This window comes from Balaenoptera ricei, chromosome 3 (assembly GCF_028023285.1).
Source record: "Balaenoptera ricei isolate mBalRic1 chromosome 3, mBalRic1.hap2, whole genome shotgun sequence".
In the NCBI taxonomy this organism is placed as follows: Eukaryota; Metazoa; Chordata; class Mammalia; order Artiodactyla; family Balaenopteridae; genus Balaenoptera; species Balaenoptera ricei.
The window spans coordinates 8334423-8361290 of NC_082641.1; the positions used below are offsets into that span (position 1 = coordinate 8334423).

At 46.2% G+C, this 26868-nt stretch overlaps 1 protein-coding gene and 1 pseudogene across 2 annotated transcripts; both read right to left on the minus strand.

Moving 5' to 3' along the window:
* Nucleotides 1–236: 236 nt before the first annotated feature.
* CMBL (carboxymethylenebutenolidase homolog) lies at nucleotides 237–22799 on the minus strand. Of its 2 annotated transcripts, XM_059916101.1 has the most exons (7): nucleotides 22708–22759; nucleotides 19920–19956; nucleotides 10751–10984; nucleotides 8608–8715; nucleotides 4851–4993; nucleotides 2029–2120; nucleotides 237–849 (listed from the first exon to the last, which is right to left on the minus strand). In XM_059916101.1, the coding sequence occupies exons 3-7, from the start codon at nucleotides 10963–10965 to the stop codon at nucleotides 670–672; spliced, it is 738 nt and encodes a 245-aa protein (XP_059772084.1). In that variant the 5' UTR covers nucleotides 10966–10984; nucleotides 19920–19956; nucleotides 22708–22759; the 3' UTR covers nucleotides 237–669. The 2 variants fall into 2 exon arrangements, with proteins under 2 accessions (XP_059772084.1, XP_059772085.1); XM_059916102.1 differs by lacking the exon at nucleotides 19920–19956 and having other exon boundaries at nucleotides 22708–22799.
* Nucleotides 18710–26868, minus strand: part of LOC132362117 (large ribosomal subunit protein uL24-like) — a 44940-nt pseudogene continuing 36781 nt past the window's right edge.

A 26868-nucleotide genomic window follows, 5' to 3' on the forward strand; every position in this document is an offset into this window, starting at 1 on the left:
CAGAGCAACTAAGCCCGTGCGCCACAACTACTGAGCCTGCACTCTAGAGCCCGCGAGCCACAACTGCTAAGCCCGCGTGCTACAACTACTGAAGCCCGTGCGCCTAGAGCCCGTGCTCCACAACAAGAGAAGCCACCGCAACGAGAAGCCTGCGCACCGCAACAAAGAGTAGCTCCCGCTCGCCGCAACTAGAGAAAGCCCACGCGCAGCAACAAAGACCCAATGCAGCCAATAAATAAATAAATAAATAATTAATTTTTTTAAAAAAGTCCAATTAAGGTGGGCTTTACCTGAGTTTACATTTCATGCTCTTCACGGTTTTGCCAAATTATTCGTTTTAGAGGATGTGCTCAATTCAAGGCCGGGAAGGCCATACCCGAGCTGTGAGTTGGTCCCTGGATAGCTCTAGGTTTTTACTCATAGTTAGGACATTACTCTACCATCCAAATTCTTCAGGTCCTGACCTGTTGTTAAAATTTTTATTTATGCACATGTTAAAGGTTAAAGTATTTTATACATTAACTTTTCCTACTGAATTTGTGTTTCAGATGAATTTCAGGATTCCTTGATTCATCTTCTGTAAAGTGAACATGAAATCAAATGATCTAAGCATTTCAAAGCAAATTTCTGGATGCGAGCTATTTTGAGAAAGTTTGCCCTTGGCCTTGGCTACACGTACTTGTGCAGCCACTCGAGCAAGCTCCTTCTCGCCTCATCAATATAGGGCTTGTCTTCAGGCGAACAATCTTCTCTCTTGCGATGCACGAACCCATGCGTTTGCCCAGAAAACGTTTTAATTTGATATTCCACTTTGCAGTTTTCTTTCAACTTCTGAGTCAGCAAAGAGACCTGGTTGGCAAAAGATTTCATGATGATAGGACTTTAACCCTCTAGCAATATTTTCCATTCTCCAAATCTTCCCTGAATGCTCATCAAAGAGCTTTAACATCTGTGCTTTAAATTAAGTTGCATAGCTATCATGAATTTTTCACTTGTAATTTTACAACCGGCACAGTCCTCACCTCTGGCAAAGGAGAGAATTCAGAGCGATATAAAAATGATACATTAGGGGACTTCCCTGGTGGTGCAGTGGTTAAGACTCCGCGCTCCCAATGCAGGGGGCCCGGGTTCAATCCCTGGTCAGGGAACTAGATCCCACATGCGTGCTGCAACTAAGGAGCCCACGTGCCGCAACTAAGACCCGGTGCAACCAAATAAGTAAAAATAAAATAAATATTTTTTAAAAAGATACATCATCAATTATTTGAAATTGTATTAATATATTTATATATTATTCAATATATACGTCAATCTATTTGCATATACCATATTCAATGTATTCAATATGTAATTCAATAGATTCAAATATAAGTTGTTTAAAACTTATATCAATAAAATGTATCAGTTATGAATAACAACAGTAATTTCTAAACAACTGCTTTTGAACCACAGTTTCCGTCTGCTTTTTCCTTATCAACATACTGGATTTAACATAGCTGTGTCTTCACTACTATATATAAAATAGATAACCAACAAGGACCTACTGTATAGCACAGGGAACTATACTCCATATTTTGTAATAACCTATAAGGGAAAAGAATCTGAAAAAGAAGAGATATGTACATATACGTATATATGTATATATATATATATATTTTATGTATAACCGAATCACTGTGCCGTACACCTGAAACTAACACCACATGGTAAATCAACTATACTTCGATAAAAAAATGTTTTAATTAAAAAAACAAACAAACAGAGCTGTGTCTTTAAGGACAGAGATCTTATGATAACTCATGGGTTCCACGCGGAGGGGGCACGGGCAGGGAAGTAACCAGCCATCCAGCCATGGCAGGAGCACTTAGAGGGTAACAGTACCCCTCAAAGTCCCCGATAAAACACACCTTTAAAATTTTAATGTTGAAACATATTTGGAGCAACAAATGAATCCTTCGGATGTTTTCCCCAAAATGTCAAGTCGTGCTATTAAACACAGAGACGAGAAGAGTCAAGACGCCAACTTACCTGCTCAAGAGGAATCACAGCATCGTTTTCAGCAAAAATGAACAACGTGGGGTTCTTTAAACTGTACACGTCTTCAGAGTCTTTGATGATGCCTGGAGAATGGGGCGGGACAGGGACACAGGGTATGACCCCCGTACATGTGCCACAGAAAACGACGTGAGTTAGATTTTTCAAAGAAAAACATGTGCTTTGGGGGTTTTCTGTGTCTTCTTTTTAGCAATTGCACAAAAGTGTCCTGGTCTATAAAACTGGCTCAAAGAGAAAGTTACTGAGCCTGAGCTCCCTTCTCTCCACCTCACTCACCAGGAATCAGGCCATTAAATGATGGCTGTAGACCTGGCCGGCTGCTTGGCAGGTAAAGATACGGAGCAGCCTGAAAAATGCTCCCTCTTGGGACGCGCCTTCATTTACCAAGAGGTGATAACTTTCTAATCTGGACCATCTGACCACCGCTGTTCTGGAAGTTTCTCACGGTTTACTCAAGCCCCAAGGTTCTGATGTCAGTGTTTGATGGGGTATTTGTGCTCAGAGGAGACCACGTGTGTGAAGTCCCTGGGCACGGCAGCGGGTCCCAGCAGGTCATTCATAATAATTAGCTTTCATCCTTCTAAAGTGCCTTCAGAATTTTAGAGATCATTTAGTCAAAAGCATGTTGGACTTTGGGGATTCAGACAACTTTGAGTGTGCCCGCTCCTATAGGAAAATAAGTAAAAGTTTCAAACTCCATTGTCATTCTGAGATGAGAGGAGTTCTAAAGAAAAGATTATTCTGGGCTTCCCTGGTGGGGCAGTGGTTAATAATCCGCCTGCCAATGCAGGGGACACGGGTTCAAGCCCTGGTCCGGGAAGATCCCACATGCTGCGGAGCAGCTAAGCCCGTGCACCACAACTACTGAGCCTGCACTCTAGAGCGTGCGAGCCACAACTACTGAGCCCACATGCCACAACTACTGAGCCCACGCGCCACAACTACTGAAGCCCGCGCGCCTAGAGCCCGTGCTCCGCAGCAAGAGAAGCCACCGCAATGAGAAGCCCGCGCACCACAACGAAGAGTAGCCCCCACTCGCCGCAACTAGAGGAAGCCTGCGCTCAGCAACGAAGACCCAATGCAGCCAAAAATAAATAAATAAAATAAATAAATTTATTAAAAAAAAAGAAAAGATTATTCTGACACTTGTCAAAGATGGTAAGGAAGGGAGGGAGATGCAAGAGGGAGAAGATATGGAGATATATGTATGTGTATAGCTGATTCACTTTGTTATAAAGCAGAAACTAACACACCATTGTAAAGCAATTATACTCCAATAAAGATGTTAAAAAAAAAAAAAATGACGGTAAGCAAGATTTTATTCGAGGAGACCACGGCAATGAGGGTTTGCAGTGAGGGAGGGACACCAGACTCAACCCCAAATGCGAGGACAAGTGGGATTTACTGCCAAGGAGCAGGATGGGGGCCGGTGGATGGAAAATTACTAAGGAATCATCGGGGTACGGGGATTCTGGCCAGACAATATTTGACAAAGCCTTTGCTGAAGGCAGGCCAGAGTGACAAGGCATCGAGGGGGGGGACATGAGGACTTTGATCACATATCAAGGGTGGGGAGTTCTCGCTAAACTGACCCAGTGGGCCAAGCAGAGAGCCCAAGGTCGGGACCTCCTCAGAAGGAAGACTCACAGCGGAGCCGGACTCCAGGGTGGTCACAGAGAATCCCAGTCAGTACGGAGGGGAAAAAATTGTTTTCCACTTCCTGTTGGCAGCATAGCAAAGCCAAGTAGCCCGGAGAGCCTCCCCTTAGCTGTAACTCCTCTCTAGCATGCAGGGAGCCACGGGAGAGAGGGCCACGCTTTCCGCCCTATTCTGTGAAGGCCACGTTGGGTGGCTGCACAGCGCTTTGAGGCCCCTGGGCTCCAAGTCCCGCCCGGCTCTGCAGTCGCGCACTGCGCAGCGGCGGCCACGAGGGGGCGCCGGCGAGCAGTCCACTCCGGAGCGCCTTGTGCTAATTCACACAAAGGCGCCGCGAGGGCTGCCAGCCCCGTTGTGCACAGCGGCAACTGGCAGCTTGCTACTGCCTTTGAGTGAGTAAACAGGTAAAGGCTTTTTTAATGCTAAAAGTAAGCGAAAATACCACAGTGAGGAACCATTAAGCCAAATAAGAATCATTAGTATAACTGTTGGATATACTATCACGAAAGAAAGCCGAGGTCGGATGCTTCCATATCCTCACTTAGTAACCATTTCTATACACAGATATAATGTTCTTATGTCACTGGTGTGATACATTTGGTTTGTTTGGGTGAAATATTTATGTTGCTATTTACATTTTAGAGTGGGTTTTCCCTTTCCCTCTTTTCATATATATACACATATGTGCATGTGTATATACATAGTGTGTGTGTGTGTGTGTGTATGTGTGTGTGTGTGTGTGTGTGTGTGCAGGACTGCACGCATGCATGAGTAGTTGAGAATTAGTCATATCTTGGAAAAATCTTTTCATAGCCGTTGCTCATAAAAATATTGCTTGATATTAACCATTATCACAGATAGAAAGCTATCCCCTTCATCCTAGGTAAAGAAATTGAGACCTCGGATTAGGGGATTCTCCCAAAGGCACACCGTCAGGACCCGGGTTCCCTCTGGTTAGATATTACATACTTCCGCCTCTACCTTCAGATTTTAAAAACCAATTCCTTAAGATAGGCCGGCTCTGCTCCACTGGGGTTTGTGTTACACCAGGACCCTCAGTTTGGGAAGAGGCTCGTGGCCTTTGTCACTCAACCCCTCCTCCAGTTTTCATTGTGTAAAAATGCACAAGGCAGATTTACCGTAGATGGACACCCCTGCCCTGAATTCTGGGTATTTCATCATCACGTGATGGACAGCAACTCCACCCCAGCAGAATCCCACGACGCCAATTTTCTTGGCATGACAACGTTGTTTCAGATACTTCAAGACCGCGTCAACTTCTCTAGAATGAAAGAAAAGTTATTCAAGGGGAATTCCCTGGTAGTCCAGTGGTTAGGACTCCGCACTTTCACTGCCGGAGCCCGGGTTCAATCCCTGGTGGGGGAACTAAGATCCAGCAAGCTTCGTGGCACAGCCAAAAAAAAAAAAAAAACGAGGTATTTTGTGGCCCCTTGAAAGTGCACTGGGCAGCAAGCACCAGTGGTAACAGGGCTTTCTCAGCAGCTGTTCCTTGAGGTTCTGAGATTCCTACTTTCAGATCTCCGTCCTCACCACCTCCTGCCCGGGGGACGAGTAACAAGTGACATCTCTCCCCGGCAAGTCTCCCTGCCAAGCCCAGCCTCTTCCAACCACCTGACAGGGCGGTACAAGTTAGACCATCTTGAGCAACAGCCTTCCACAGCCTCAGGATAGATCAAGGCCCAAGGCCACAGCACGGCTCTAGGGCTTCATCCCAAGATCCGGCCCCAGGGAGCTCCTCCATCTCCTCTCTCTCAACAGGGACCAGCCTCAACCAGGAGGCAGCTCCTCAGCTCTGTCTGACTCAGCACATTCCATCCCCCTGCCCGACACCCTAACTCTGCATCGCCTGTTTCCTCCCATGCCCAAAGAGCACAACAGTATTTGGAAAGCCACCAGGAAGAGGCAAGCCCGAGGAGACGGGGAACAGTGGCTCTGGCCTTGCAAATGGTTCATTTGCAAATTGGTTGTCTGGAACTCATACAGCTTCTGCAACTAGAAGCACGATGCCAAAATGGAGGTAGTGCTGCAAGGCCGGCCCAGAAAGTTCTGCTGGATCTGATAAGGAAGAAACTCTGTCTGTTTGCAATTAAGAAAAAAAAAAAAAAAGGAGAAAGCAATTCTATTGCACGTTCTTTTTCTTTTAATCGTAAGATATCTTTGAACACATTTAAACATATGTATCACACCATTCTGTGTGCAAGTAGTTATTTTCATAGTGTTAGAAGAGCTGTAATTAAGTAATTCTGCAAAATAAAATGGAGTAAGGAATAGTTTTTGTCATTCTGGTTTTTCAGTTTTTCTCGAATGCTTTGATCTTAAGAATAACTGCCATAATTGGAGGGGACAAGAAGGAAGAGGGCATTTCTATAAACGTTCTTTAACTGACTCGAGTGAACCTATCTTGGCTTTTGTTGCTGAGTATATTCCCCACTTTCCTGGGAACACCAGAACTTAGCTTTGGATGAACCTCCCTTCCCCATGCTCGGTCCATATACTTTGGGGGGCTCAGTTCCAGGAGGGGAGTATGTGGCTCTGGCCTGGCCAATCACAGCATAGCAATCTCTAGCCACAACGATTGGTTCAAGGATGGACTTGTGACCCAGTCATAACCATCAGGACAAAACGAGAATTTTGCTGGGTTGCTGGGAAAGGAGCCAATGGGAGGCTGGAGCTGCTGCAGCCATCTTGCCACCCAGAGGCAGCGTTCTGCCTGACAATGGAGCCAGCATCAGACAAGGGTGCTGCGGGATGTTGGGAGGTCGAATCCTGGGGATACCTTCTGAGCTATAGACCAACCTCTGCTTGAAGCCAGAAATTACCTCTTTTCAGTACTATAAGCCAATAAGTTCCATGACTGCTTAAGCAGTAAGCATTCAAGATGGGTTTTCTTTCAAACAAAAGACACTTGACTAGACACAAGGACTTCAGCCTAATTTCCAAGTTAGTGTCTCCATTTTATGTCTCATTTTGATTTAAAATGTGTGGGTCTCCTTATCCCCTGTGGAGAGGTACCTCTGGGCTGCTCTAATGCCCGCCAGAAAGGATCACCCTGATTTGCGCTCACAAGTAGAAGGCAGCCCCACAAGGCTTTTCCTCAAAATGTCCTAACTATTCCCCTCCATGCAAAGCTGAATTTCATATTCACATCACAGGCTCTCTGGTTCTCTTTGTGTTTCTACTTGTATTTTACTCGTTAACTTCTTGCTTCATTTTGTTTTTCCAGGGCTTGCAGTCTGAGTCCCTGGGAGGGAGGCCTGGAAATGGATCAAGGTGCGTGAAGTTGGGTCCCCAGTAATCTCAGAGCCCACCCTGGGGAAGGGAAGGGAGGAAGCAGGGCAGAGAGAGAAGCTGGGCTGTGGTGCGGTCTCCACAAAAGCCTCAACCGGGGAACTTGGAGCTGGGGCGGCCCCCGACTGGGGGTGAAGGAGCCGGGCCTCCACACCCCTGCCGTGAGACTCCCCAGGGTGGGACTTAAGACAAGGCGCTTCGCACCCTAGAGGCCACTCCAAAGAGGGCCGCTGCCCTGGTCTCCCGCCGCCGGCAAGGCCCCGAGGTTCCTACCTGCTGACTGCCCGGCCAGCTGGGAGCCCCCAGGGCAGCCTGCGGCGTCTCCCGGGTCTGCGGGACTGTGCAGAGCCCCGAGGGAGAGCCCGGCCTGCGCCGCGGCGCACTGTCGCTCCGCACAGGCCCGCAGAGAGAGGGTGGCCAGAGCGCGGGGGAGTCGGCCCCGGGGCGCACGCGGACGCAGGTGAGGCCGAGGAGCCGGGAGCCGCGCTCGGCGGCAGAGGCCCCTGCGGGCCGTGGACAGAAGCCCGCCCGGGGACCGCCAGCTCAGGAGCAGGAGGGGCGAGCAGCCCTGGCGTCAGCTCTGGAGGAGCAGAGAGTTCCGGGGACCAAGGGGCCACAGGCAGAGGGCCGTGTTAGCAGCGACGGCCCCAACCTGGGCTCGGGGGACAGCTTATCAAACACGAGGCTCACGTGCGTGACGCGAGGACGTCCGACGATGGGAGAGGACAGCGTCCGGGAGGGTGCCTGGTCAAGGTGAGTCGGGGGCTAGGGCTGGGGGACCCCTTTGCCCTGGGCTCAGGTTTACTTGTTCAGGAGGAGCTTGGCACTGGAGAACATCCCTGCCTCTTTCCCCGCTCCATCCTTGTTCCTCCAGACAAAGCAGAGGGGATCTGAGCGGCACTGAGCCCTCCGGTGCTTGCTTCTGGCCTGGGTGGAGCCACTTTAATAAAAGGCTGCAATCCTGGAGGATCCGCCCTTTTCTTCCCACAGTTCCCTGGACCCTGGCAAGACCGCAGTCCTGGTCTGGTGGGTCTGGTCTAAAGACCCGGTTTCCCCGAGGCGGGGGGGTGGGAGGGTGGGTTTTGGGGGGAGGGGCTGGCACTTGGGGCCTCAGTTTCCAATCAGCGGAGTGGAAGTGGGGCTGACGTGTTCTCTAGTCTCTCTTCTCTGCCTGTTGTTTCAACTGGTTCTGCAACCAGAGGGGAAGGAGGGAGTGTTGATCTATGGACCCCTATAGCCCAACTGTCAAGGAAAATGGGACCCCCAGGTACTTCAAGGAAGCTCTCTCAGCATCGGTGCCACGAAGCATTTCCCAGAGAGGAAAGCAAGTGAACTTACTGGCCAGCAGGGTACTTGCTGGTTTCTAACCAACCCTCCGCTGCAAAGACTGTGCTAAACGAAATCGGTTTCCTTTACGCCTCAGGAAGCACTCTGCGAGCCGTGGCCTCTGTGGTCATACACGGCGGGAGGGCAGGCAGGTGGGTGACCGAGGAAGCCGGACCCTCCTCTCCCTCCTGCCTCTTGCTCCCGGGGCCCTGGGGCGCCACCAAGACAGCCACGCTGGCTGGTAACGTCCTCGGAACTTACTTATCGATCCTTCTGGCATCTCTTGTCTTCAACCACTCCGGGAAGGTGGACCAGTCCCCTGAGGGGTGCCACGGCTCCTGCCCTACAAAGAAGTCTGGAACAATGGTTCTGTAAAATAGGGACATTCATCCTTCTTAGTTTCGGAGCTGTTGGGACTCCATATTTGCTTATGTTCATTAAGAACTTGTCACGTTGGCGGTTCTGGACCACAGGAGAAGAAAGGTAGTGGTCACAGGGCCAGCTGTGATCGCAGCAAAGAGGCCAACTGGCTCCAGGCCAGAGCATCTCGGATTTCACAACCGAAGGTGCAGGGCCTCTGGCAGCCGGCCGAGAGCCCAGCGCATCTGAAATGCCGAGGCCTGGGTCGTGCACACTCCCCGCTAGCTGTGACGCCCAGGACAAGGATTCCCGGGCGGCGAGGGCCTGGGCGGGTGGACACAGGCTCCCCTCCTGCCCCTGAGGAGTCGCACCTCTCAGCTGGCCTTTCGCATTAGCCTCAGGCCAGAGGGCACACCTGGTGAGCGGCCCAGTCACCATGACCAAGCGATTTCCCAGCCTCCGCCCAGGATGCCAACAGGGCACAGTGTCCTGCCCGGAGGGTTTGGTCTCACGCAGGCTCTAAAAGGCGCCGCGGAGCAGACAAGGCAGCTTGCGGGGTCCGTGTCAACCTTCCTTCCGCATCAACCCCGGGGTGGGGCAACGCGGTCCCGGCCAGAGAGCCGGTTCCTGAAGTAAAGGTCACGGCCATGGACGGAGGAACACAGCCTCTCCTGCAGGGGTGGGGGGAAGAACACTGAAATCTGGGTCAGAAGAATCTAAGTTCAGGGCCCAGTATTGCCCCGTCCTGCCCTGAAACCTTACCAAGTCACTTAATCACTTTTAGCCTCTTTTTCTTGATGATCTAACAGAGCCGTGCACCCTCAGAGGATTATTCTGAAGGCAAAATACTTAGATAAGGGTGAGAGGCTTTGTAAGTCACAGGCATCTTTACTCATTTTTATGTTCTGTCTCCAGCTAATGGACCCACTCAAGACAACAGAAGCCACCGTCCCATCCAGTCTCCTCGCTGCAGCGGGTGACCTGGGGCAACTGAGACCTCTGCCTTCATGCCCCGGTTTCCTGACCATCAAAATGGGAACAGTGACAGCCGCGCCTTGTCGGGGTTGTTGGAAGGATGAAGGGCAATAACCCCGGGAACGCCCTAGTGCCGGGTCTGGCGGAGCCAGAAAGCAATCAGGGCTGGCTATTGTTTTATTACTGGTATTGCCCCTGGAAAGTTAAGTTGCCTCATCTACAAGAAGAAACGTGAGGGCATGAAAAAGGGAAAACTCAAGTGGACTTCCTCTTTCCAGTCAACAGGAAATTGCATCACACGGCAGTGGGTGTGCTTCCTTTAAATGGGTTTCTCTTTGTAGGAAAATGAGATAGGTGCACCCTTTGGTTTTCAGCTCCTCTTTTTAAGAAAACAAAGGGAACTGGGGTGCACCACACTCGGGGCTCGCTGAGTGTTACGCTTAGTGAAGCCGGAGTGGAAGGAATGGTCCCTCCTCTCTCTCCTCCCTGCTTTACTGAAGCTGCTACCAACACCACAGCGGTGAGAAGCAAACAGGTGACAGCATTCACCAGAGGTGGCCATGGTCACACAATGTGACAAAGAAATAGCCTTTGGGAACTGAGTGAGGTCTCACTCTGCCAGTTCTGGAAGCCAGTCTAATTCAGATCAGGCCACGTAACCATGTGTGCCCTGTGTGTGAAAGCTGACCCCAGGCAGAGATGCTTCAAGGGCCAAGTAATGGATCCATTTCAGAGCTGGCGAGTTCTGCCCCAGGCGTCCTGTACCAGTGTCTGCGCAGGGCCTCACATCGGGAAATAACTCTCTCAATGTCCAACACGTCTACAGGGCTAGCATCCTAGGAGGACCTGAAGCCCAGACATTGGGTTGGGAGCAGTTGGCTTCCACTGGCCACTGACTGTCGTATATGACACTCTCCACTTACCTGCACCCCAGTGAGATAAGAAAACAGATAATGTACATCAGAATATACTCAGGGTTTTTTGGTTTCATTTCCTTTGAAGGGAACAAAATACAGAAATTTACATGAATTTAAGCAAAAAACAAAAAAAAGAAGAATTTTATACGTACGTGTATCCATTTCCTGCAATCATGTCCGCCATATACCTGGTATTGGGCAATTGCCAGCCGAATATATCTTGAATGACGATCACAGCTTTGCCAGCGTCAACGGGGGATTTGGTGAGATAAGCCTTGATGTGCTCAACTTGAACTTCATGCCCCAACCCTCCGTACTCTATTCTATGGCCAATGTCACATGGACAAGGACGAGCTTCGTTAGCCATTGGAGATGTTTATGTCGGGCTACAGAGAGAGACACGTGAATTATACTCTGAGTGGTGCACATCCAAAGATTATAAACAATGAGCAAACTAAAATCAGGAGTACAGGAAAAAATTAATTTTAACTATACTTATAGTGTATTCATGCAAGAAATCAATGATAACTTCTGGTTCTGGGTAATAAGATTAAGCTAATAAGAATCCATTCCCTTTACAAACAGTAGAAATACCAGAATGAATGCAACCAACAAATAAAAATTAAAATGGTGGAGCTCAGAGGGAAAAGGAAGCAACCCCCATCCCCGGGTGAGAGAGGAAACTGGAGGTCAGGGTCAGGGTGGCAGGAGCAGATGTGAGGGAGCCAGGATGCTGGGGACAGGGCCAGACCCAGAGACAGGCTCTCACCTAACCAGTGCTTAGGACTCTGTGTCCAGTGAGGCCTTGGGACCCCTTGAGACAGGGATTTGTAACTGAGACTTTCCCACACAAGGTCTGAGCCCTCCAAGGTTCATATTTAGTGGAGAAAATTAAAAACAAACAACACAAGAAAAAAGGAAAAAGAAAAACTCTGCCAACCAGGTCTAGGAATATGGTAAGGAAGCCCAGGAAAGGAAAAAAGAAACCATAAAAAATAAAATAATAAAATAAAACTGGAAAATAAATGAATGTAAAGTCTTCAGCGACAACAACAAAAATACCAATCCCCCAAATTTGCACCATCCTTTTGAAGTAGGAATACCTAGGCTGAGAAACTGACGGAACAGTGGACCCTGGGCAGTGAAATCCCTGGGCACCTGGCAGAAACAAATGCAAGACTTTCACAATCCAGGCCGAAAAATGCTTCCCACTGAAGAGATGCTTACTACAAATAGCTTCACAGGAGGAAGTGCTCCAAATAAACACTCATCAGGAAGACTGATGGTGGGAATGGGGTAGAAATGAGGAAGAGACCCAAACACACTTGACCAAACAAACAGCAGGAAAGGAGAAGAAAAAGAACAGTAAACCTATCAACCATAAAGCAAAAAATAATGTGGGCTGAAATAAATCCAAACAAACATAAATATATTAAATTCACTGTTTGAAACAGATTCTCTAATTAAATTTTTGTTTTTAATTCAAAGAGGTTTCCTTGGAAAGGAAAAACTAGGAAGGCTGAACCCAAAGATAGAGATCTCTTCATTAGCAATTAGAGAATATACAGTCTTTTCAAGCAGATGTGAACAGCTACCAAACTGCCCACATATTAACCCACAACACAAGTCAGCAAAAATTTTATATAAAACGTGCTATATTAGCACAATGAAGAAATTATAATAAACATTCAAAAGGTTTAGAACCGAATTACAATGAAAACACTCTGTAGCAAAAAGTTGAAAAAATACACTGGTACTTAGAGAAATATTGACACCCTAGATTGCAGTCAGAGAGAAAAACACTTTCCCCTACCCTCTTAGGTTCAGCAACTGAGGGCCTGTGAATTCAACCAACAAAAGTCAGATTAACAGGAGAAAAAGCATACACGTTATTAATATTTTTAATTTTTAGCACACAGGGGTTTTGCAGAAAAGAAGTGAAAACCTAAGAAGCAGTTAGACACATGGTTTATACAGCATTTTAACAAAGGGTGATAAATTGTGGAGACATGACTGGGAAATATATGGGGAATCTGGTGATAAGAGTTGCTCCCCTCATGGGGGAGAGGGAATTTATGCCCTAATTTTAGGCAGAAAGGGGGAGGGAGAAAAACTCTTTTTGCATCTGCTTTTTCCTAATTGCCTTCAGCTCAAAATAATCAATATGCCAAAGTGCCATATTTGAGATGGCATCCTTTGATCCTCTTCAACTGCATGTGTTAGACAAAAGGGAAGAATGGAAATAAGTTAAGCATTCAATTCAAGTGAGGGGAAAAATTAGAATAAACCCAAAAGGAGAAAATAATGAGATGAAAATAAACAATGGAGAAACAGAAAATGATTAAAATCTGATTTTTGAAGTTATAAAATAGGTATATCTCCAGCAAACCCGATCAATAAAAAGGAAAGAATGATAAAGACATAACAACAACAACAACAGCATAACAATATGTGGAATGAAAAAGGTGATGTAAGTACAGATTTTTCCCTTTAAAAAAAAATCACAAAAAAATTAGTATAAACAACTTTATGCTAATAAATTTAGAAACAGAAAAAACTGACAAATATGCAGAATGAAAGAGAGGAAAAAATTCCTGGGCTTCCCTGGTGGCGCAGCGGTTAAGAATCCGCCTGCCAATGCAGAGGACACGGGTTTGAGCCCTGGTCTGGGAAGATCCCACATGCTGCGGAGCAACTAAGTCCGTGAGCCACAACTACTGAGCCTGCGCATGTAGAGCCTGTGCTCCGCAACAAGAGAAGCCACGACGATGAGAAGCCCGTGCACCACGATGAAGAGTAGCCCCCGCTTGCCGCAACTAGAGGAAGCACACGCACAGAAACGAAGACCCAACACAGCCATAAATTAATTAATTAATTAATTTTTAAAAAAATTCCTAATTTCAAAAATCAATATAAAAGAAAAAAAAAGGTGATGAGACAGCTCGAGATTAAAAGAGATTAAAGAGAAATGAAAGCAAATGCACCGTGTGAATCTTGACTACATCCTGGTTCCAAGTTAAGAACTGCTATAAGAGACACTTGGGGAACAAGTGAGGAAGTGACTATGGATGATAGTTGATATTACGAATTAATATTAATTTTCTACAGTGTGGTAATAGAAGTTATGTAGGAGAATGTTCTTATTTTTAAAATATGTGTGCTCAAGTAAGGGATGAAGTATCAACATCTGCAATTTACCCTCAAATCATTATAAAACACACATGCACAGACATACATAAACATAAAGCAATTATGGCAAATTGCAAACAACTGTTGAATCTAGGTGATCACAAGTGTTCACTTTCTTCCGGTTTTTGAGGAACAACAAGGAACAGTGTAGTTGGAACAGAAGTATCAGGGAGAGAGAGTGGTGGGGAACCCTGCTTTTCCCAGAATCCTCCAGCGGCTTCCATCTCACACTGAAAAAGCCAAATTCTTGCCATGAGAATGGTAATGGTGAAAAGAGCGAGAAAGGTCAGGGTCTAGATAGATTTTTCAGGTGCAGCCAATTGGTTCTGCTGACAGATGGCATGCATGGGATATTTAACAAAAAGGAGTCAGTGGTGACTAGGTCTTTTGCTTGAGCAACAACTGGAAAAGGATGGAATGTCTAAATGAAAAGGGGAGAGTGCCGAAAGAGCAGGTTTGAGGAGACCAGGACTTCAGGCTGTGGCATAAGCAGTTTGAAATGTCTATGAGACATTCATATTCATGTCCAGCGGCCAGCTGGATGACAACACACAAGTTCAGGGCAGGGGTCCAAGCTGAGGATATGCATTTGGGAGTGATCAGCGTACACAGTCGAACCTCACTATTTGCAGATTCTGTATTCATGAATTTGCCTACTTGCTAAATTTATTCGTAACTCCAAAATCAATTCTTGCCGGGCTTTTGCATCATCCACAAATCTGTGTAGAGCCACAAAAAATCTGAGTCACTGAGATGCACGTTCCCAGTCAAGGTCGAACAAGGCTGTGCTCTGTCTTCCTGTTTCAGCTCTCATGCTGTAAACAAGTGTCCTTCTCATGGTCTATTTAGTGCCACACCTTTGGTAATTTTGTGCTTTTTGTTGGTGATTTCATGGGCAGCGCTAAAGTGCCATCTAGTGATCTAAGTGCAAGAAGGCTGTGATGTGCCTTATGGAGAAAATACGTGTTAGACAAGCTTTGTTCAGGTGTGAGTCACACTGCTGTTGGCCATGAGTCAATGTTAATGAATCAACAATATATAGTAAATATACATTGTGTTTCTTCATACAGAAACACAAACAAAACAAGGTTAAGTATTGATGAGTTGATGGAAACATGACCAGAAGCTCGCAGGAACTGACCGCATTTCCCTGTGGTCCACCAGCAGTTAGTTCAGCGTTCACAGCAACTTTACCGAACATAACTTCTGTGAATAATGAGAATCAGCTGAACACAGTATTTACAACCTTGAGAGTGAATCACATCATTCAGGGAATAACAATAAAGAAGAATGCAGAAGGTGGAGCCCTGGGGTCCTTCAGTACTTAAGACTTCCTTTGGGGAGGTAAAAAGGGACTAGTGACTGTGTCTGAGAAGGATGGGCCAGTGAGAGAGGAGGAAACCCCAGGTGTGGTGTCCAGGAGCCAAGCCAAGGAAGGGCTTCAAGAACGGGAGAGTGTAAGCATAATGGAATCACTTTGCTGTACACCTGAAACTAACACAATACTGTAAATCCACTATACTTGAAAAAAAAGAAAAGAAAAAACGTGTATGCACCAAAAATAATTAATTTTTATGAAAAAGAAAGAAAGGGAGAGTGTAGACCGTGCAACATTCTGCAGGAAGACCCGAGGGTGCAGACAGGGTTGCCCACCACGCTCTGCACGGTGGAAGTCAGGCTGAGGGCGTCCAGAACAGGTTTGCAGGAGCGGGGAGGGCGGGACTGCCGGGGGCTGAGACAGAAGAGAGACGGGGAGACAGGAAATACAGAAAGCTCTCTCTAGACTGTTGCCAGCCCTAAAAAAGAGAGTGAGCAAAAGATGGAGGGAAGATGTGGAAACAAGTCTTCTTTTTTTCTTTTTCTTCACGGAAGAAGTGTCAGCATATTGGCTTGTGGATGAGAATGTACCACGGAGAGGGAACCACTGGTCTCTGGAGAGAGGGGTGAGGCCAGCACAGCAGAGGAGGCACTGGGCAGGTCCTCCCACAGCCCTGGGAGGGAAGGCAGAGGGTGAGGACACAGACCCAGGTGGGTGGGTGATGCCAGGAGGGAGGTTGCAGATGTTCCCACTTGCATCTGTTTGCTCAGAGAACTAAGAAGCAGAGTCAACAGATCAGGGTAGAAGAAGGAGGAGGTTGGAGGGGAGAAGAGAAGTGGAAAATGAGGGTCCGGGACATAGGCAGGGTCAGCGAGGCCGTGTCCCCCAGCCAGGTCCAGCTGCAGGGCGCAGGCAGGGAGAGGCCGGCAAAGAGACGGGGCTCTGCCGGGTCATGACAGGGGCAGGAGGGCTCTGTGGCTCCTCGGGAGGTGGGATGGACACCAAGCAACCCAGGTGAGAAAACAAACCCCTGTGAGTCACTGCCTATCACACAGAGCGATCCTGTCAGCCTCCTTTAAAGGCATGAGTCCCATTATGGGGGCCCCACCCTCAGGACCTCATCTAAACCTAATTGCCTCCCAAAGGCCCCACCTCCCAATACCATCTTCAACGTGTAAATTTAGGGGACACAATTCAGTCCATAGCAGTAGCCAACTGTAAAAAACACTTATAAGAAAATTGGGGAAAATTGAACTGACTGGATATTGAGAATCATTTTAATGGGGGGGGACAGGGAAGGAGGAATAATGTTATAACAGTGATGGTTTTTTTTAACAAGTCCTTATCTTTTATAGCTACATGCTGATGTATGTACTGGGACTTTCCCAGTAGGCTGTGGAGATTGTGGGAGAGTGTCTAAGTACTGACAGTGCTGGAATTGGGTGGTTCAGGAGTGTCCATTGTACTAGTCTCTCGACTTTCTTTTCCTTTTTTTTTTAAATTTATTTATTTATTTTTGGCTGTGTTGGGTCTTCATTGCTGCACGTGGGCTTTCTCCAGTTCCGGCGAGCGGGGGCTACTCTTCGTTACGGTGCATGGTTTCTTACTGTGGTGGCTTCTCTTCCTGTGGAGTATGGGCTCTAGGCGCACGGGCTTCAGTAGTTGCAGCATTCAGGCTCAGTAGTTGTGGCTCGCGGGCTCTAGAGCGCAGGCTCAGTAGTTGTGGCGCACGGGCTTAGCTGCTCTGCGGCATGTGGGATCTTCCCGGACCAGGGATTGAACCCGTGTCCCCTGCGTTGGCAGGTGGATTCTCAACCACTGTGCCACCAGGGAAGCCCCTCTGGACTTTCATACATGCTTGAGATTTCCCACAACAAAAAGCTTTCAAACTTTTATTAAATTTTAAACACTGTAAGATAAAAGTCTCCGTAAAGAAATTGAGAAAACAAGATACAGACTAAAAGAAGAAATTATCTTCAAAGCAGAGGCCGTAGTATCCAGATAAAATATATGAAGAATTCTTAGAAATTAACAAAAAAAGACAGCCCCAATAGAAAATGCTCCAAAGATATGAGGCAATTCACAAAAGGATACACAAAAGGATACACCGTAAACATATGAAAAGATACTCAACCTCACTGGTATTTAAGGAAATTATAACAAGAACAACAACAAGATACCATTTTACCTCTTGCAGATTGGCAATAAGTCTATTAACAACAAGAGATGGTGCCCAAGTACGGAAACGGAAGGGAGTGTAAACTGATACACACTCTGGGAAGCAGTTCAGCAAAGGCAATGATGAACACACCCTGCAACCCAGAAATCCCCCCACTGGTGTATTCCCTAGAGAATTTCACACTCGTGTGTGTGTGTGTTTGTGTGTGTGTGTACACACAGACACATGCAGTGGGTATGCAAGGCTGTTCTTGCCACCAAAATGTGGCAACAATTGCAAGCAATATTACGACCATCAGGAGAATGAGATACGTTGCCATTTATTCATTGTCGTGGGTTGAGCTGTGTCCCCCAAAAAAGATACTGTTCAAGTCCTAACCCACAGAACCTGTGAATGTGGCCTTATTTGGAAATAGGGACTTTGCAGAGGAATCAGGTTAAGACAAGGCCATCCTGATGAAGGTAGGTGCTAATCTAATTAATGGCTGGTGTCCTTAGAAGAAGAGAGAGAAATTTGGATACAGACACAGACACACATGGAGAGATAGCCATGGAAGACACAGGCAGAGTTTGGAGGGGATGCATCTACAAGCCAAGGAATGCCAAGGATTGCCAGCAACCACCAGAAGCCAGGAGAGAGACAAGGAAAAACTCTCCTCTGCAGGTTTCAGGAAGAGCATGGCCCTGCCAACACCTTCATTTCGGATTTCTGGCCTCCAGACAGTGAGAGAATAAATTTCTATTGTCTTAAGTCACCCAGTTTGCGGTAATTTGTTACAGCTAATACATTCCTAAAAAGAACATTACATAGCAGTTCAATGAGCAAATTCCATATATATTTATCAATATGGTAAATCTCAAAAACATAATGCTATATAAAGAGACAATGAAAGAAATGAGATTGAGTTATTTGTAGTGAGGTGAATGGACCTAGAGTCTGTCATACAGAGTGAAGTAAGTCAGAAAGAGAAAAACAAATACCGTATGCTAACACATATATATATATGGAATCTTAAATAGTGGTTCTGATGAACCTAGGGGCAGGACAGGAATAAAGACGCAGATGTAAAGAACGGACTTGAGGACACGGGGCGGGGGAAGGGTAAGCTGGGACAAAGTGAGAGAGTGGCATGGACATATATACACTACCAAATGTAAAATAGATAGCTAGTGGGAAGCAGCCGCATAGCACAGGGAGATCTGCTCGGTGCTTTGTCTCCACCTAGAGGGGTGGGATAGGGAGGGTGGGAGGGAGACGCAAGAGGGAGGAGATACGGGGATATATGTATATGTATAGCTGATTCACTTTGTTATACAGCAGAAACTAACACAACAATGTAAAGCAATTATACTCCAATAAAGATGTTAAAAAAAGAGAGAGACAATGGTTTTTTGATGCTAAGTAAATACTAAAACCCCCAAATAATACATATTTTAAAATTTATTTATTTATTTATTTTATTTATTTTTGGCTGTGTTGGGTCTTTGTTGCTGCGCGCCAGCTTTCTCTAGTTGCGGTGAGCAGGGGCTGCTCTTCGTTGTGGTGCATGGGCTTCTCATTGTGGTGGCTTCTCTTGTTGCGGAGCAGGGGCTCTAGGCGCGTGGGCTTCATTAGTTGTGGCACGTGGGCTCAGTAGTTGTGGCACGCAGGCTCAGCAGTTGTGGCTCACGGACTCTAGAGCACAGGCTCAGTAGTTGTGGCGCACAGGCTTAGTTGCTCCGCGGCATGTGGGATCTTCCCGGATCAGGGCTCGAACCCGTGTCCCCTGCATTGGCAGGCGGATTCTTAACCACTGCGCCACCAGGAAAGCCCAGGACAAAATGTTAATATCTTTTTTTAAAATAAGTCTGCATCATGTGACTATAGGTGGCTATTACATTATATCCTGTACTTTCCAGAATGTTCTAAATGTTCATAACTAGAAATAACTAAATTGTAAGGAAAGAGAAATTAAGAGCTAGTCATTTGATCAAAGAAAAATTTGACAGTATTTTTCATAGTTTTGTTTCCATAAACTACATTATAGAACTATTATAAGAGAAGTCAGAACAATCCAGTATCAATAGCAGTAAACTTTAGGTCCAACTGCATATTACTTGTTGAGAACCTATTCCTCAGGCTGATTTCTTACCTGGGCTGTCCTATGAGGATGCGAGACCACAGAAAATAAGCAGCCTTGAATCCGAATCTTTTTACTTACCTTCGATTGCTATCCACTTTCCAAAAGGAATGTTTACAGCCAAGACAGCCACTCTCTGAACTGATCCTGAAAGGCTTTTCTCCCTCAGAAAGGGGTGCTGGCTGGGGAGGCCTGGATGTGCCACACAGGAAGGCTGGACTCCTGCCAGACACTTCACGGGGCACAGCAGCCAAGCCCAGCCAGTGTGTCCCGGGCCAAGGCCGCAGTGGGCAGGGCAGACAGTCTCTCTGTGGGCAAGAGCCTTGGGAAACATACCCTTGACACTCTACTGATTGTACTATACGTAAACTTTCTGTGTATATATTTCAAGATTTGGGCTCTTTTCCCTCCCAAATGACACATTTGTTAAAACACAATTTTCAGAAAAAGAAGTAAAACTATGACTCCTATACAGTTACCAAAATGAATTCACATTAAGGATTGTATTTTACTCACATGACAGGAGGAAATAAGGCAGATGTTACAACTGGTTCTAAGGAAAAAAGAAAAGAGCACTAATTTATATGGAGTAGAGGGATGTTGAGATGAATTGTAAATGGAGACAAAACCAATTTTTCCACAGTATGGGAGGAAGCCAATTAATTCTCCACCAGACAGGACAGAATTTACAAACCTATCAGTTACCCCCAACTTTCACAGAGCTGCAAAACAGCTCAAATACAATGAACAGGGCTAGAATCAGACAGCCCGGAAGGGTGGGCTATAGTGTATGGGTACTTTTGCATTGAAACACAGAGTTTCTTCTATGACATTATAAGGTCACAGTGAGGGATAAGATTTCCTCCTGTAAGGGGATGGGACTGTGGGTCTGACATGTATGGTGGGGTCCTCATAAAATGTACCAAGAAGGGCTTTTCTGTATCACGTCAGGTGGACTTGGCAACACGCTCCAGCCACCCTGAGATCAGATCTGTGGTTTCCACCAGTAACGCCTCCAGAAGTCAGGGTTCTCTTTATGACACGAGGGATGGCCAGGACATGCTCCAGCAGAGGAGACCCTGATGGGCACATTCTTTGTCAATGCCACCCAGGATGCAGCACTAAAGTACATGATTCCCCCATAACACCCATGCAAGATCCCACATAATTGTGAATGACTGTGAGACCCATCCCCTACAGACTGACTTTTCTGGTCCCTTGACAAAGATTCTCTCCTTGACCGAACTCTAGTCAGGATCCTCTGAACTCTCTTCTCAACTAGGCCCTGACTTTTGGGCTTTGTCCAGTTTTAGTAAGAATCCTGCTAAGTCGGTTTAGCAGAACCCCCCAGCCTCCTACCTGATTCGCTTCCTCATCCTCCATCATCCCCCAGGTGATGTCCGATCACCCTGGCTTGTCTTCTGCAAGAATCCTGTTAGGTCAGCTTAGCTGGAATCCCTTTATTTCCATCCATGGACCCTCTACTCTGCCCCTTGGCTGGAAACTCCCACTTTTCCTTATATTCAGAGTTGAGCCCAGTGTCTCTCTCCTACTGCAAGATCCCCCTGGAGTGGTCCCTATCCCTATCACGATGGTCCTGAATAAGGTCTGCCTTACGGTTTTTTTAACAAGTGTCACGAATGAATAATTTTTTCTTTGACACCCTCCTGTTCTCCTTCACGCAGCAAATGCCTCCACAAAATTGTAAGTCAAGACCTATGGGGATCACTGGTGCATGTCTGATCTGCAAATTCCAAGGGGCTGCTGTGCCCTCCCCCCTTTCCTAAGATGTACCATCCAGAGGCATTCTTCTACTCCAAACAAATTTGTGCTTCTTGACTTCTTTTTCTGAACCAGTCATAAGATCTGCCTGGTCCCCTCTTTAATGAATAAAATAGAATCTTTAACACATGCTCATTTTTCTATCTGTATTAGTCATGATTTTGCCTTTCGCTGAAAATTATCTTTTAACTGTGTAATTGAACATTCCCCTTTTCTCACTGGAGGGCAGAAGGCGAGAAATGGGTGGTAAAGTATGGTTGAGCTAGTCTGGTTTCCTGCTTTCATACCCCCAAGGATTTAAATAACTCAGAAGTCACACCTCCCAAAGCAATGAAGATCTCCAAAAGAAATAGGGAAGCAGATTTTGATAAGTGAAGGGGATTGGTGTTGATGGGAATGCAACAAGCAAAGAAGTCTAGGAATAAAATGCTGGCAGCCTCAGATATTTAGAAATGGGAACACCTGAAAGGGCATCGAAAACAACACTAAGAAATAATAATACAGGACCTCGAAGGTGCCTGCAGGGGAAGGCTGGGGGTTTCCTTTACTGGGTAAACACGGTAACTTGCATGGCAATTGATCTTCAATCTTGCAGCAGGGAAGGCAGGGCCCCTCCTTATCCTTAGATGGTTGTGTGAACATCAACTCCTTCAATTATTTTTATTTTTCAGTAATCATGGTTGTGTTTTCCAAAGGGTACACGGTCTTGACAGCATTAATTAGAAAACTAGGTGGGATGAAGCTAGATTGGCCTGTGAACTGCCAATCAGGCAGCTGCCTCTGGCCTTTTCTTGGACAGTTGTGAGGCCTGGATGGCATTCCCCCAGATACCCACAGGGCTCACTTCTGACCACCTTACTTTAAATGGGCTTTGAAAACAACAGGTGGCATTTCCATCAGCAAGTAGCCCTAAATCACAGTGCCCAGTGTCAGCAAGGCCTGGGAGAGGCCACCGCTTCACCTCCTGACCCACATGGCCGAGTGGGAACGGTACAGTCTCTCCTGGCAACACGGACCCAGCATCCAGGACACTACACGCCTAGACGGGACCCTCCTCTCTTAACACCCGTCCTTAATAAATGCTGCAAAATGGGGAGAATGAGCTGGATGCAGATACACTCATTTTTCCCCCATCCTTTCGTATCAGTAGTAAGAACTATACGACCAAACTGTTCAGCTGTAGGAAAACGGTTACAAAGAGTTTTTAATGGCACGGAGGAAAGGATCATGACATAGTGTTAAATGGAAAAAAAGGAAGACAAGTTTATATACAGTATGATTTCCACTATCTATTCAAAATGTATGGCTAAACAATACAGGAAAATATGCCAAAGTAGGAAGGCGGGGTTGCTTTTCTGCAGTGACAATGTACTGCTTTGATAAAAGCAGGTGTTGAAATGGACTTTAATAGGTTCATTACCTGTGCACACGGCAAAGACCTACTTTGCCTCAAGCAAACGCACGCGCAGGTTAGAGCAGAGCGGACCTGCAGCGCGTTCCCGGGCTCGCGAAGCGCACGTACCTCGTCCAGCTGCCTGAAGGACGCTGTCCTTACGCGCGGAGGAGGCCGGACCGGAGCGGGCAACGCCGCAGCCCCGCGGGACACAGGGGAGACGGTCAGGGGCAAGCCGAGGGGGAGGCGCCTCCTTCGGGGACGGAAGTGGACGCGGTGACGGAGGGCGGTGGGATCCCGACGGACCAGTGGCTGTCCTGGATTCCCAGCCTCCGGGGAAGGCTGGAGCCGGAGGGAGGGGCAGGGAGGGGAGGTCGGGAGGAAGAGGGTAGGAGGGGGAAAGGGAGAGGGGAGGAGAGGGGAGGAGAGGGGAGGGAGACGAGGACTGGGGGGGAGGGAGACCGGGAGGAGGAAGACAGGCCGCCTATGAAATTTACATGTGCTCCTGGCTCCTGAGACCTGTGACTTCTTTACTGTAAATCAAAATTAGGCTATTTTAAACGGTAGATGACTACATACTCATACTTGACCTCCCTCCCTCCTCCGCCACTCCATATTTTGTCTGGTCACCTAAGATTGTGATAACCAATTCAATTGGCTACAGAGGAGGGTTAAGAAAGAAAACCAGAAGAAATGTTGATTAGGAAAATAAGTGACAGAGGGAAAAGTAGCAGCAGCTTCTTGACGCCACAAGAATTTCACCAAAGATCTCCTGACCCGTGAGATAGAGCCTTACTAATTAAGACGCTTCCAGTTGGAAAAGGTATGAATTCTGATTGAGGGTGACTTTTTCTTAAGAGATCTTTTCTGCAGAGGGATGGCAAATCAATAATATAAAAAGCCTCGAGGGGTAAGGTTTGTGAGACTTAATCTGATTGTTAAAGGGCAATTTTCAGAAAAAGGTAAAATCATGATGCTCACGTAGATATAAAAATGACCTGTGTTGAAAACTTTACAGTACTCATCAATTAATGAGAAAACCAGGCAGATGTTAAAACTAGTTCAAAAGAAAGTTTCTAAAAAGTGCACACATATGGAGTAAAGGAATGGTGAAAGGAAAATGCAGACAGAGGCAAACTGGCTTTTTTTCCACAGGATGGGGAAGGAGGTCAATTTGCTTGTCTATCATCTACCTACAACTTACAGAATTGTAAAGCAGCTACCAGACATTGGAAGACAAGAATCAGATAGCCTGGAGGGTGACCTCTAGGCAAGCATAGGTTTCCATCGAAACACAAAATTGTTTCTATTAGACTGTTTCTAAGCATCTTCCAGCATCTTGGAAGTACCAGTTACATGGAAAGACTAGATGTGACTGATTACACATCATTTTTCTCTGTTTGCTAAATTTAGCTCTCCAAGCATCATTCCTGACATTAATTAACACTTATTAACATGAGGGATTTCATATTCGCAACTCTATGCCTTGCCAAAATTTGCCAACTCAGTGTTAAACTTATGCACGTACTTAAAAGTAATTCTTTAAAAAGTTGCCTCCAAATCAGTCTCAATTGGCAAAGTTGTGCAGTGGATTCCAATATTACGAGACAGCGCTATATTATAAAGTACACCTCTGCTACAACATTCAAAAACAATTTCTATCTACTGTTTTCCCACCTATTTTCCTAAAACTATCTCCCAGATCCCTCCCACAGTCTTCTCTTTGTCTTAACTTTCACCTTCCCCCTGAACCTGGCTGGAATCTTCGTTGTCCTTCCTCTTCCTCCCTGTGGTTTTCCCACTTTGGGGAGAGGGCCGCCCTCTCGCTTTCCATTTATGCAAATCCTTTCCAGCTTTCAGAATTCTTCTTCATGAAGCTTGCTTAAGTGCTACAACTCTTGATTTTCCCTAATCTACACTCCTAAAAAAAAAAAAAAAGATTCCTTTGGCATTTTGTACTACAAACTGGGTCACTGGAGCATGTAACATCTTCTAGTTGATGAAAACCTTGCTTTCACAAGTGTAGTAACCTGAGGTTTCTCAAGACAGGCTGTGAGTGTTCTCTGCTCAAAACACCTGAGTGCAAGGAGAGAATGCCTCCTGTGTCCATCTCGTTGCATTAAACCAAAGATGTGTCCCTTCTCCTTAGACTCGTTTTCCTTAACTATGAAATGAGAGATTAGACTAGATTTGGTTCTCAAACTTTAGCACGCATCAGAATCCCCTGGAGGGTTTATTAAATCACAGAGTGCTGGGCCACAAACAGAGCCTCTGATTCAGGAGGTCCAGGTGGGACCTCAGGAATCTGTGGGTCCAACAAGATTCTGGGTGATGATGCTGGCGCTCCTGGTCCAAGGACCACACTTTGAGAATCACAGTGACTAGCAAACCCACTTGGCTGACCATCAAAACCATCTAGGGAACTTGTAAAATTCAGATGTCCTGGGCTCAGACCTACTGAACCAGAATCTTACAGGGTGGCACTGGGGAAAGCATATTTCAAAAAAACTCCCCAGATGACTCTTACAATGGACCAACTTTAGGACCCAATTGAACTACATAATCTGTATAGGCCATGTCATTGTCAACCTTCCATGATTTTATGTTATAGGTTCAGCAAGGAAAGCCTGGCTGGAGGAAGGCAGGTGCAACTCTCAGGATAAAATAAATCTTATAGCTCCATCAAACTAGAAACATACAAGAAAAGGGAATGCTGGGAAACACAGATCAGCTTAGCCCAGTGGGCACATCGACAAACCATCACACCATGGCTGGGCACCCTTCCAGTCCTCCGCAAGGCAAAGGTGATATCCTGCTAGAGATACACTGGTTTACCATTAAACAGAACATTTCATGTGCCAGTTTGAAACATCTGCAACTGAATTGCTTCACTGCCTTGGGATTTCTCCAAAATAATGTGTAGGTAATTTTTAAATATCTGAATAAGTCAAAGAAGTCACCAAAGTGTTATCACCCAGAACCAATTGAGGGTGGGCCCTAAACATAAATTCTTGCTTCTATCTTAAAACGAACAAACTGCTTGCAACACCCCAAATGGCATTTTTTTCACCTTCACCAGTTTTAGTTCCAAACTCCTCTGGAAAATTCATCACAAGTTAATATTTAACTCTAAAAAAAATTTTTTTAAAGCTCTATTCTTACAGAAACTCTTAGCATAAGTGAACATTGGGATTTCACAGAGTTCCTTAATAAAGAGCTGTGACTCAGCAGTCACAGCTGGTTATCCCTCCAAAGTTATTTTATTTATTATTATGAAATAAGGAACTAAATTCCAGGAACTGAGTGAACCCAAGCTGAATTAACAAACCAGGCAAAGTTAAACAAGACTGCAGACTCTGCTAAAGGCCCGTGATGAACACTGACCTTGAAGGCAAGGTCAGGAAAAGTATTCCATGGAACTGCTCCTCTAAAGAAATTTTGGAACAAAATCAGAAGAAGTGCTGGTGTGTTTGAGAACATCTCCCAGCAATACCTGGGGGAGAGTGTATTGTAGTTCATCTGTTCCCAGCCCCACCCCTTGAATGCAGCTGCAGGTAGCCAGCTGGGAAAGCACTGAGTCCTGTGTGCAAGGCAGGCATTGCTGCTGAAGGCAGGTCGGAAGGCTGGGTAGAAAAGAAAGCTGGTTTCTAGACGATTCTTGAGCCATTAAGCCATCTTGTCACCCCCAGACAGAAAGCCTAAATTAGCTTTTTTTCCCACTTTTTACTATGAAACTGTACAAATATGCAGAAAAGTAGAAAGAAAAGCTCAGTAAAGTCCCACATACCCCTGATTTAGATATAATTATTGTGACTATTTTTGCAGTTTACTTCATTTCTTTTTTTTTTTTTTTTTTTTTTGGCTGAAGTATATAGGTTATAGACAACATGACATTTCGCCCCTAAATAACTGTGTGGTTGTCAGCCTCCAAGATGACCCAAAATGCTCCCAGCCTCTGGGATTTCACACCCTCCTACAGTCTCTTTCCACATTGTACAGGGTTGGTCCAGTAGAATACAGAAGTAGTGATGGCCTCTCTTGTCTGGAATTAAGTTACAAAAGACACGTGGCTGCTCCCATCTTGCTTTCTCTCTCTCCCTCTCCCTCTTATCACTTGCTCTGGGGGAAGTCAGCTGCCATGTTGCTAGTAGCCCCACGGAGAGGCCCATGTGGCAAAGAAAGCCTCGTGGACACAGATCCTCAAGCCCCAGTCAAGTGTCAGATGACCGCAAACCCCACCACGTCTAGATGGGAGCCTCCTGAGAGACCCTGCGTCAGAACCGCCGGCTA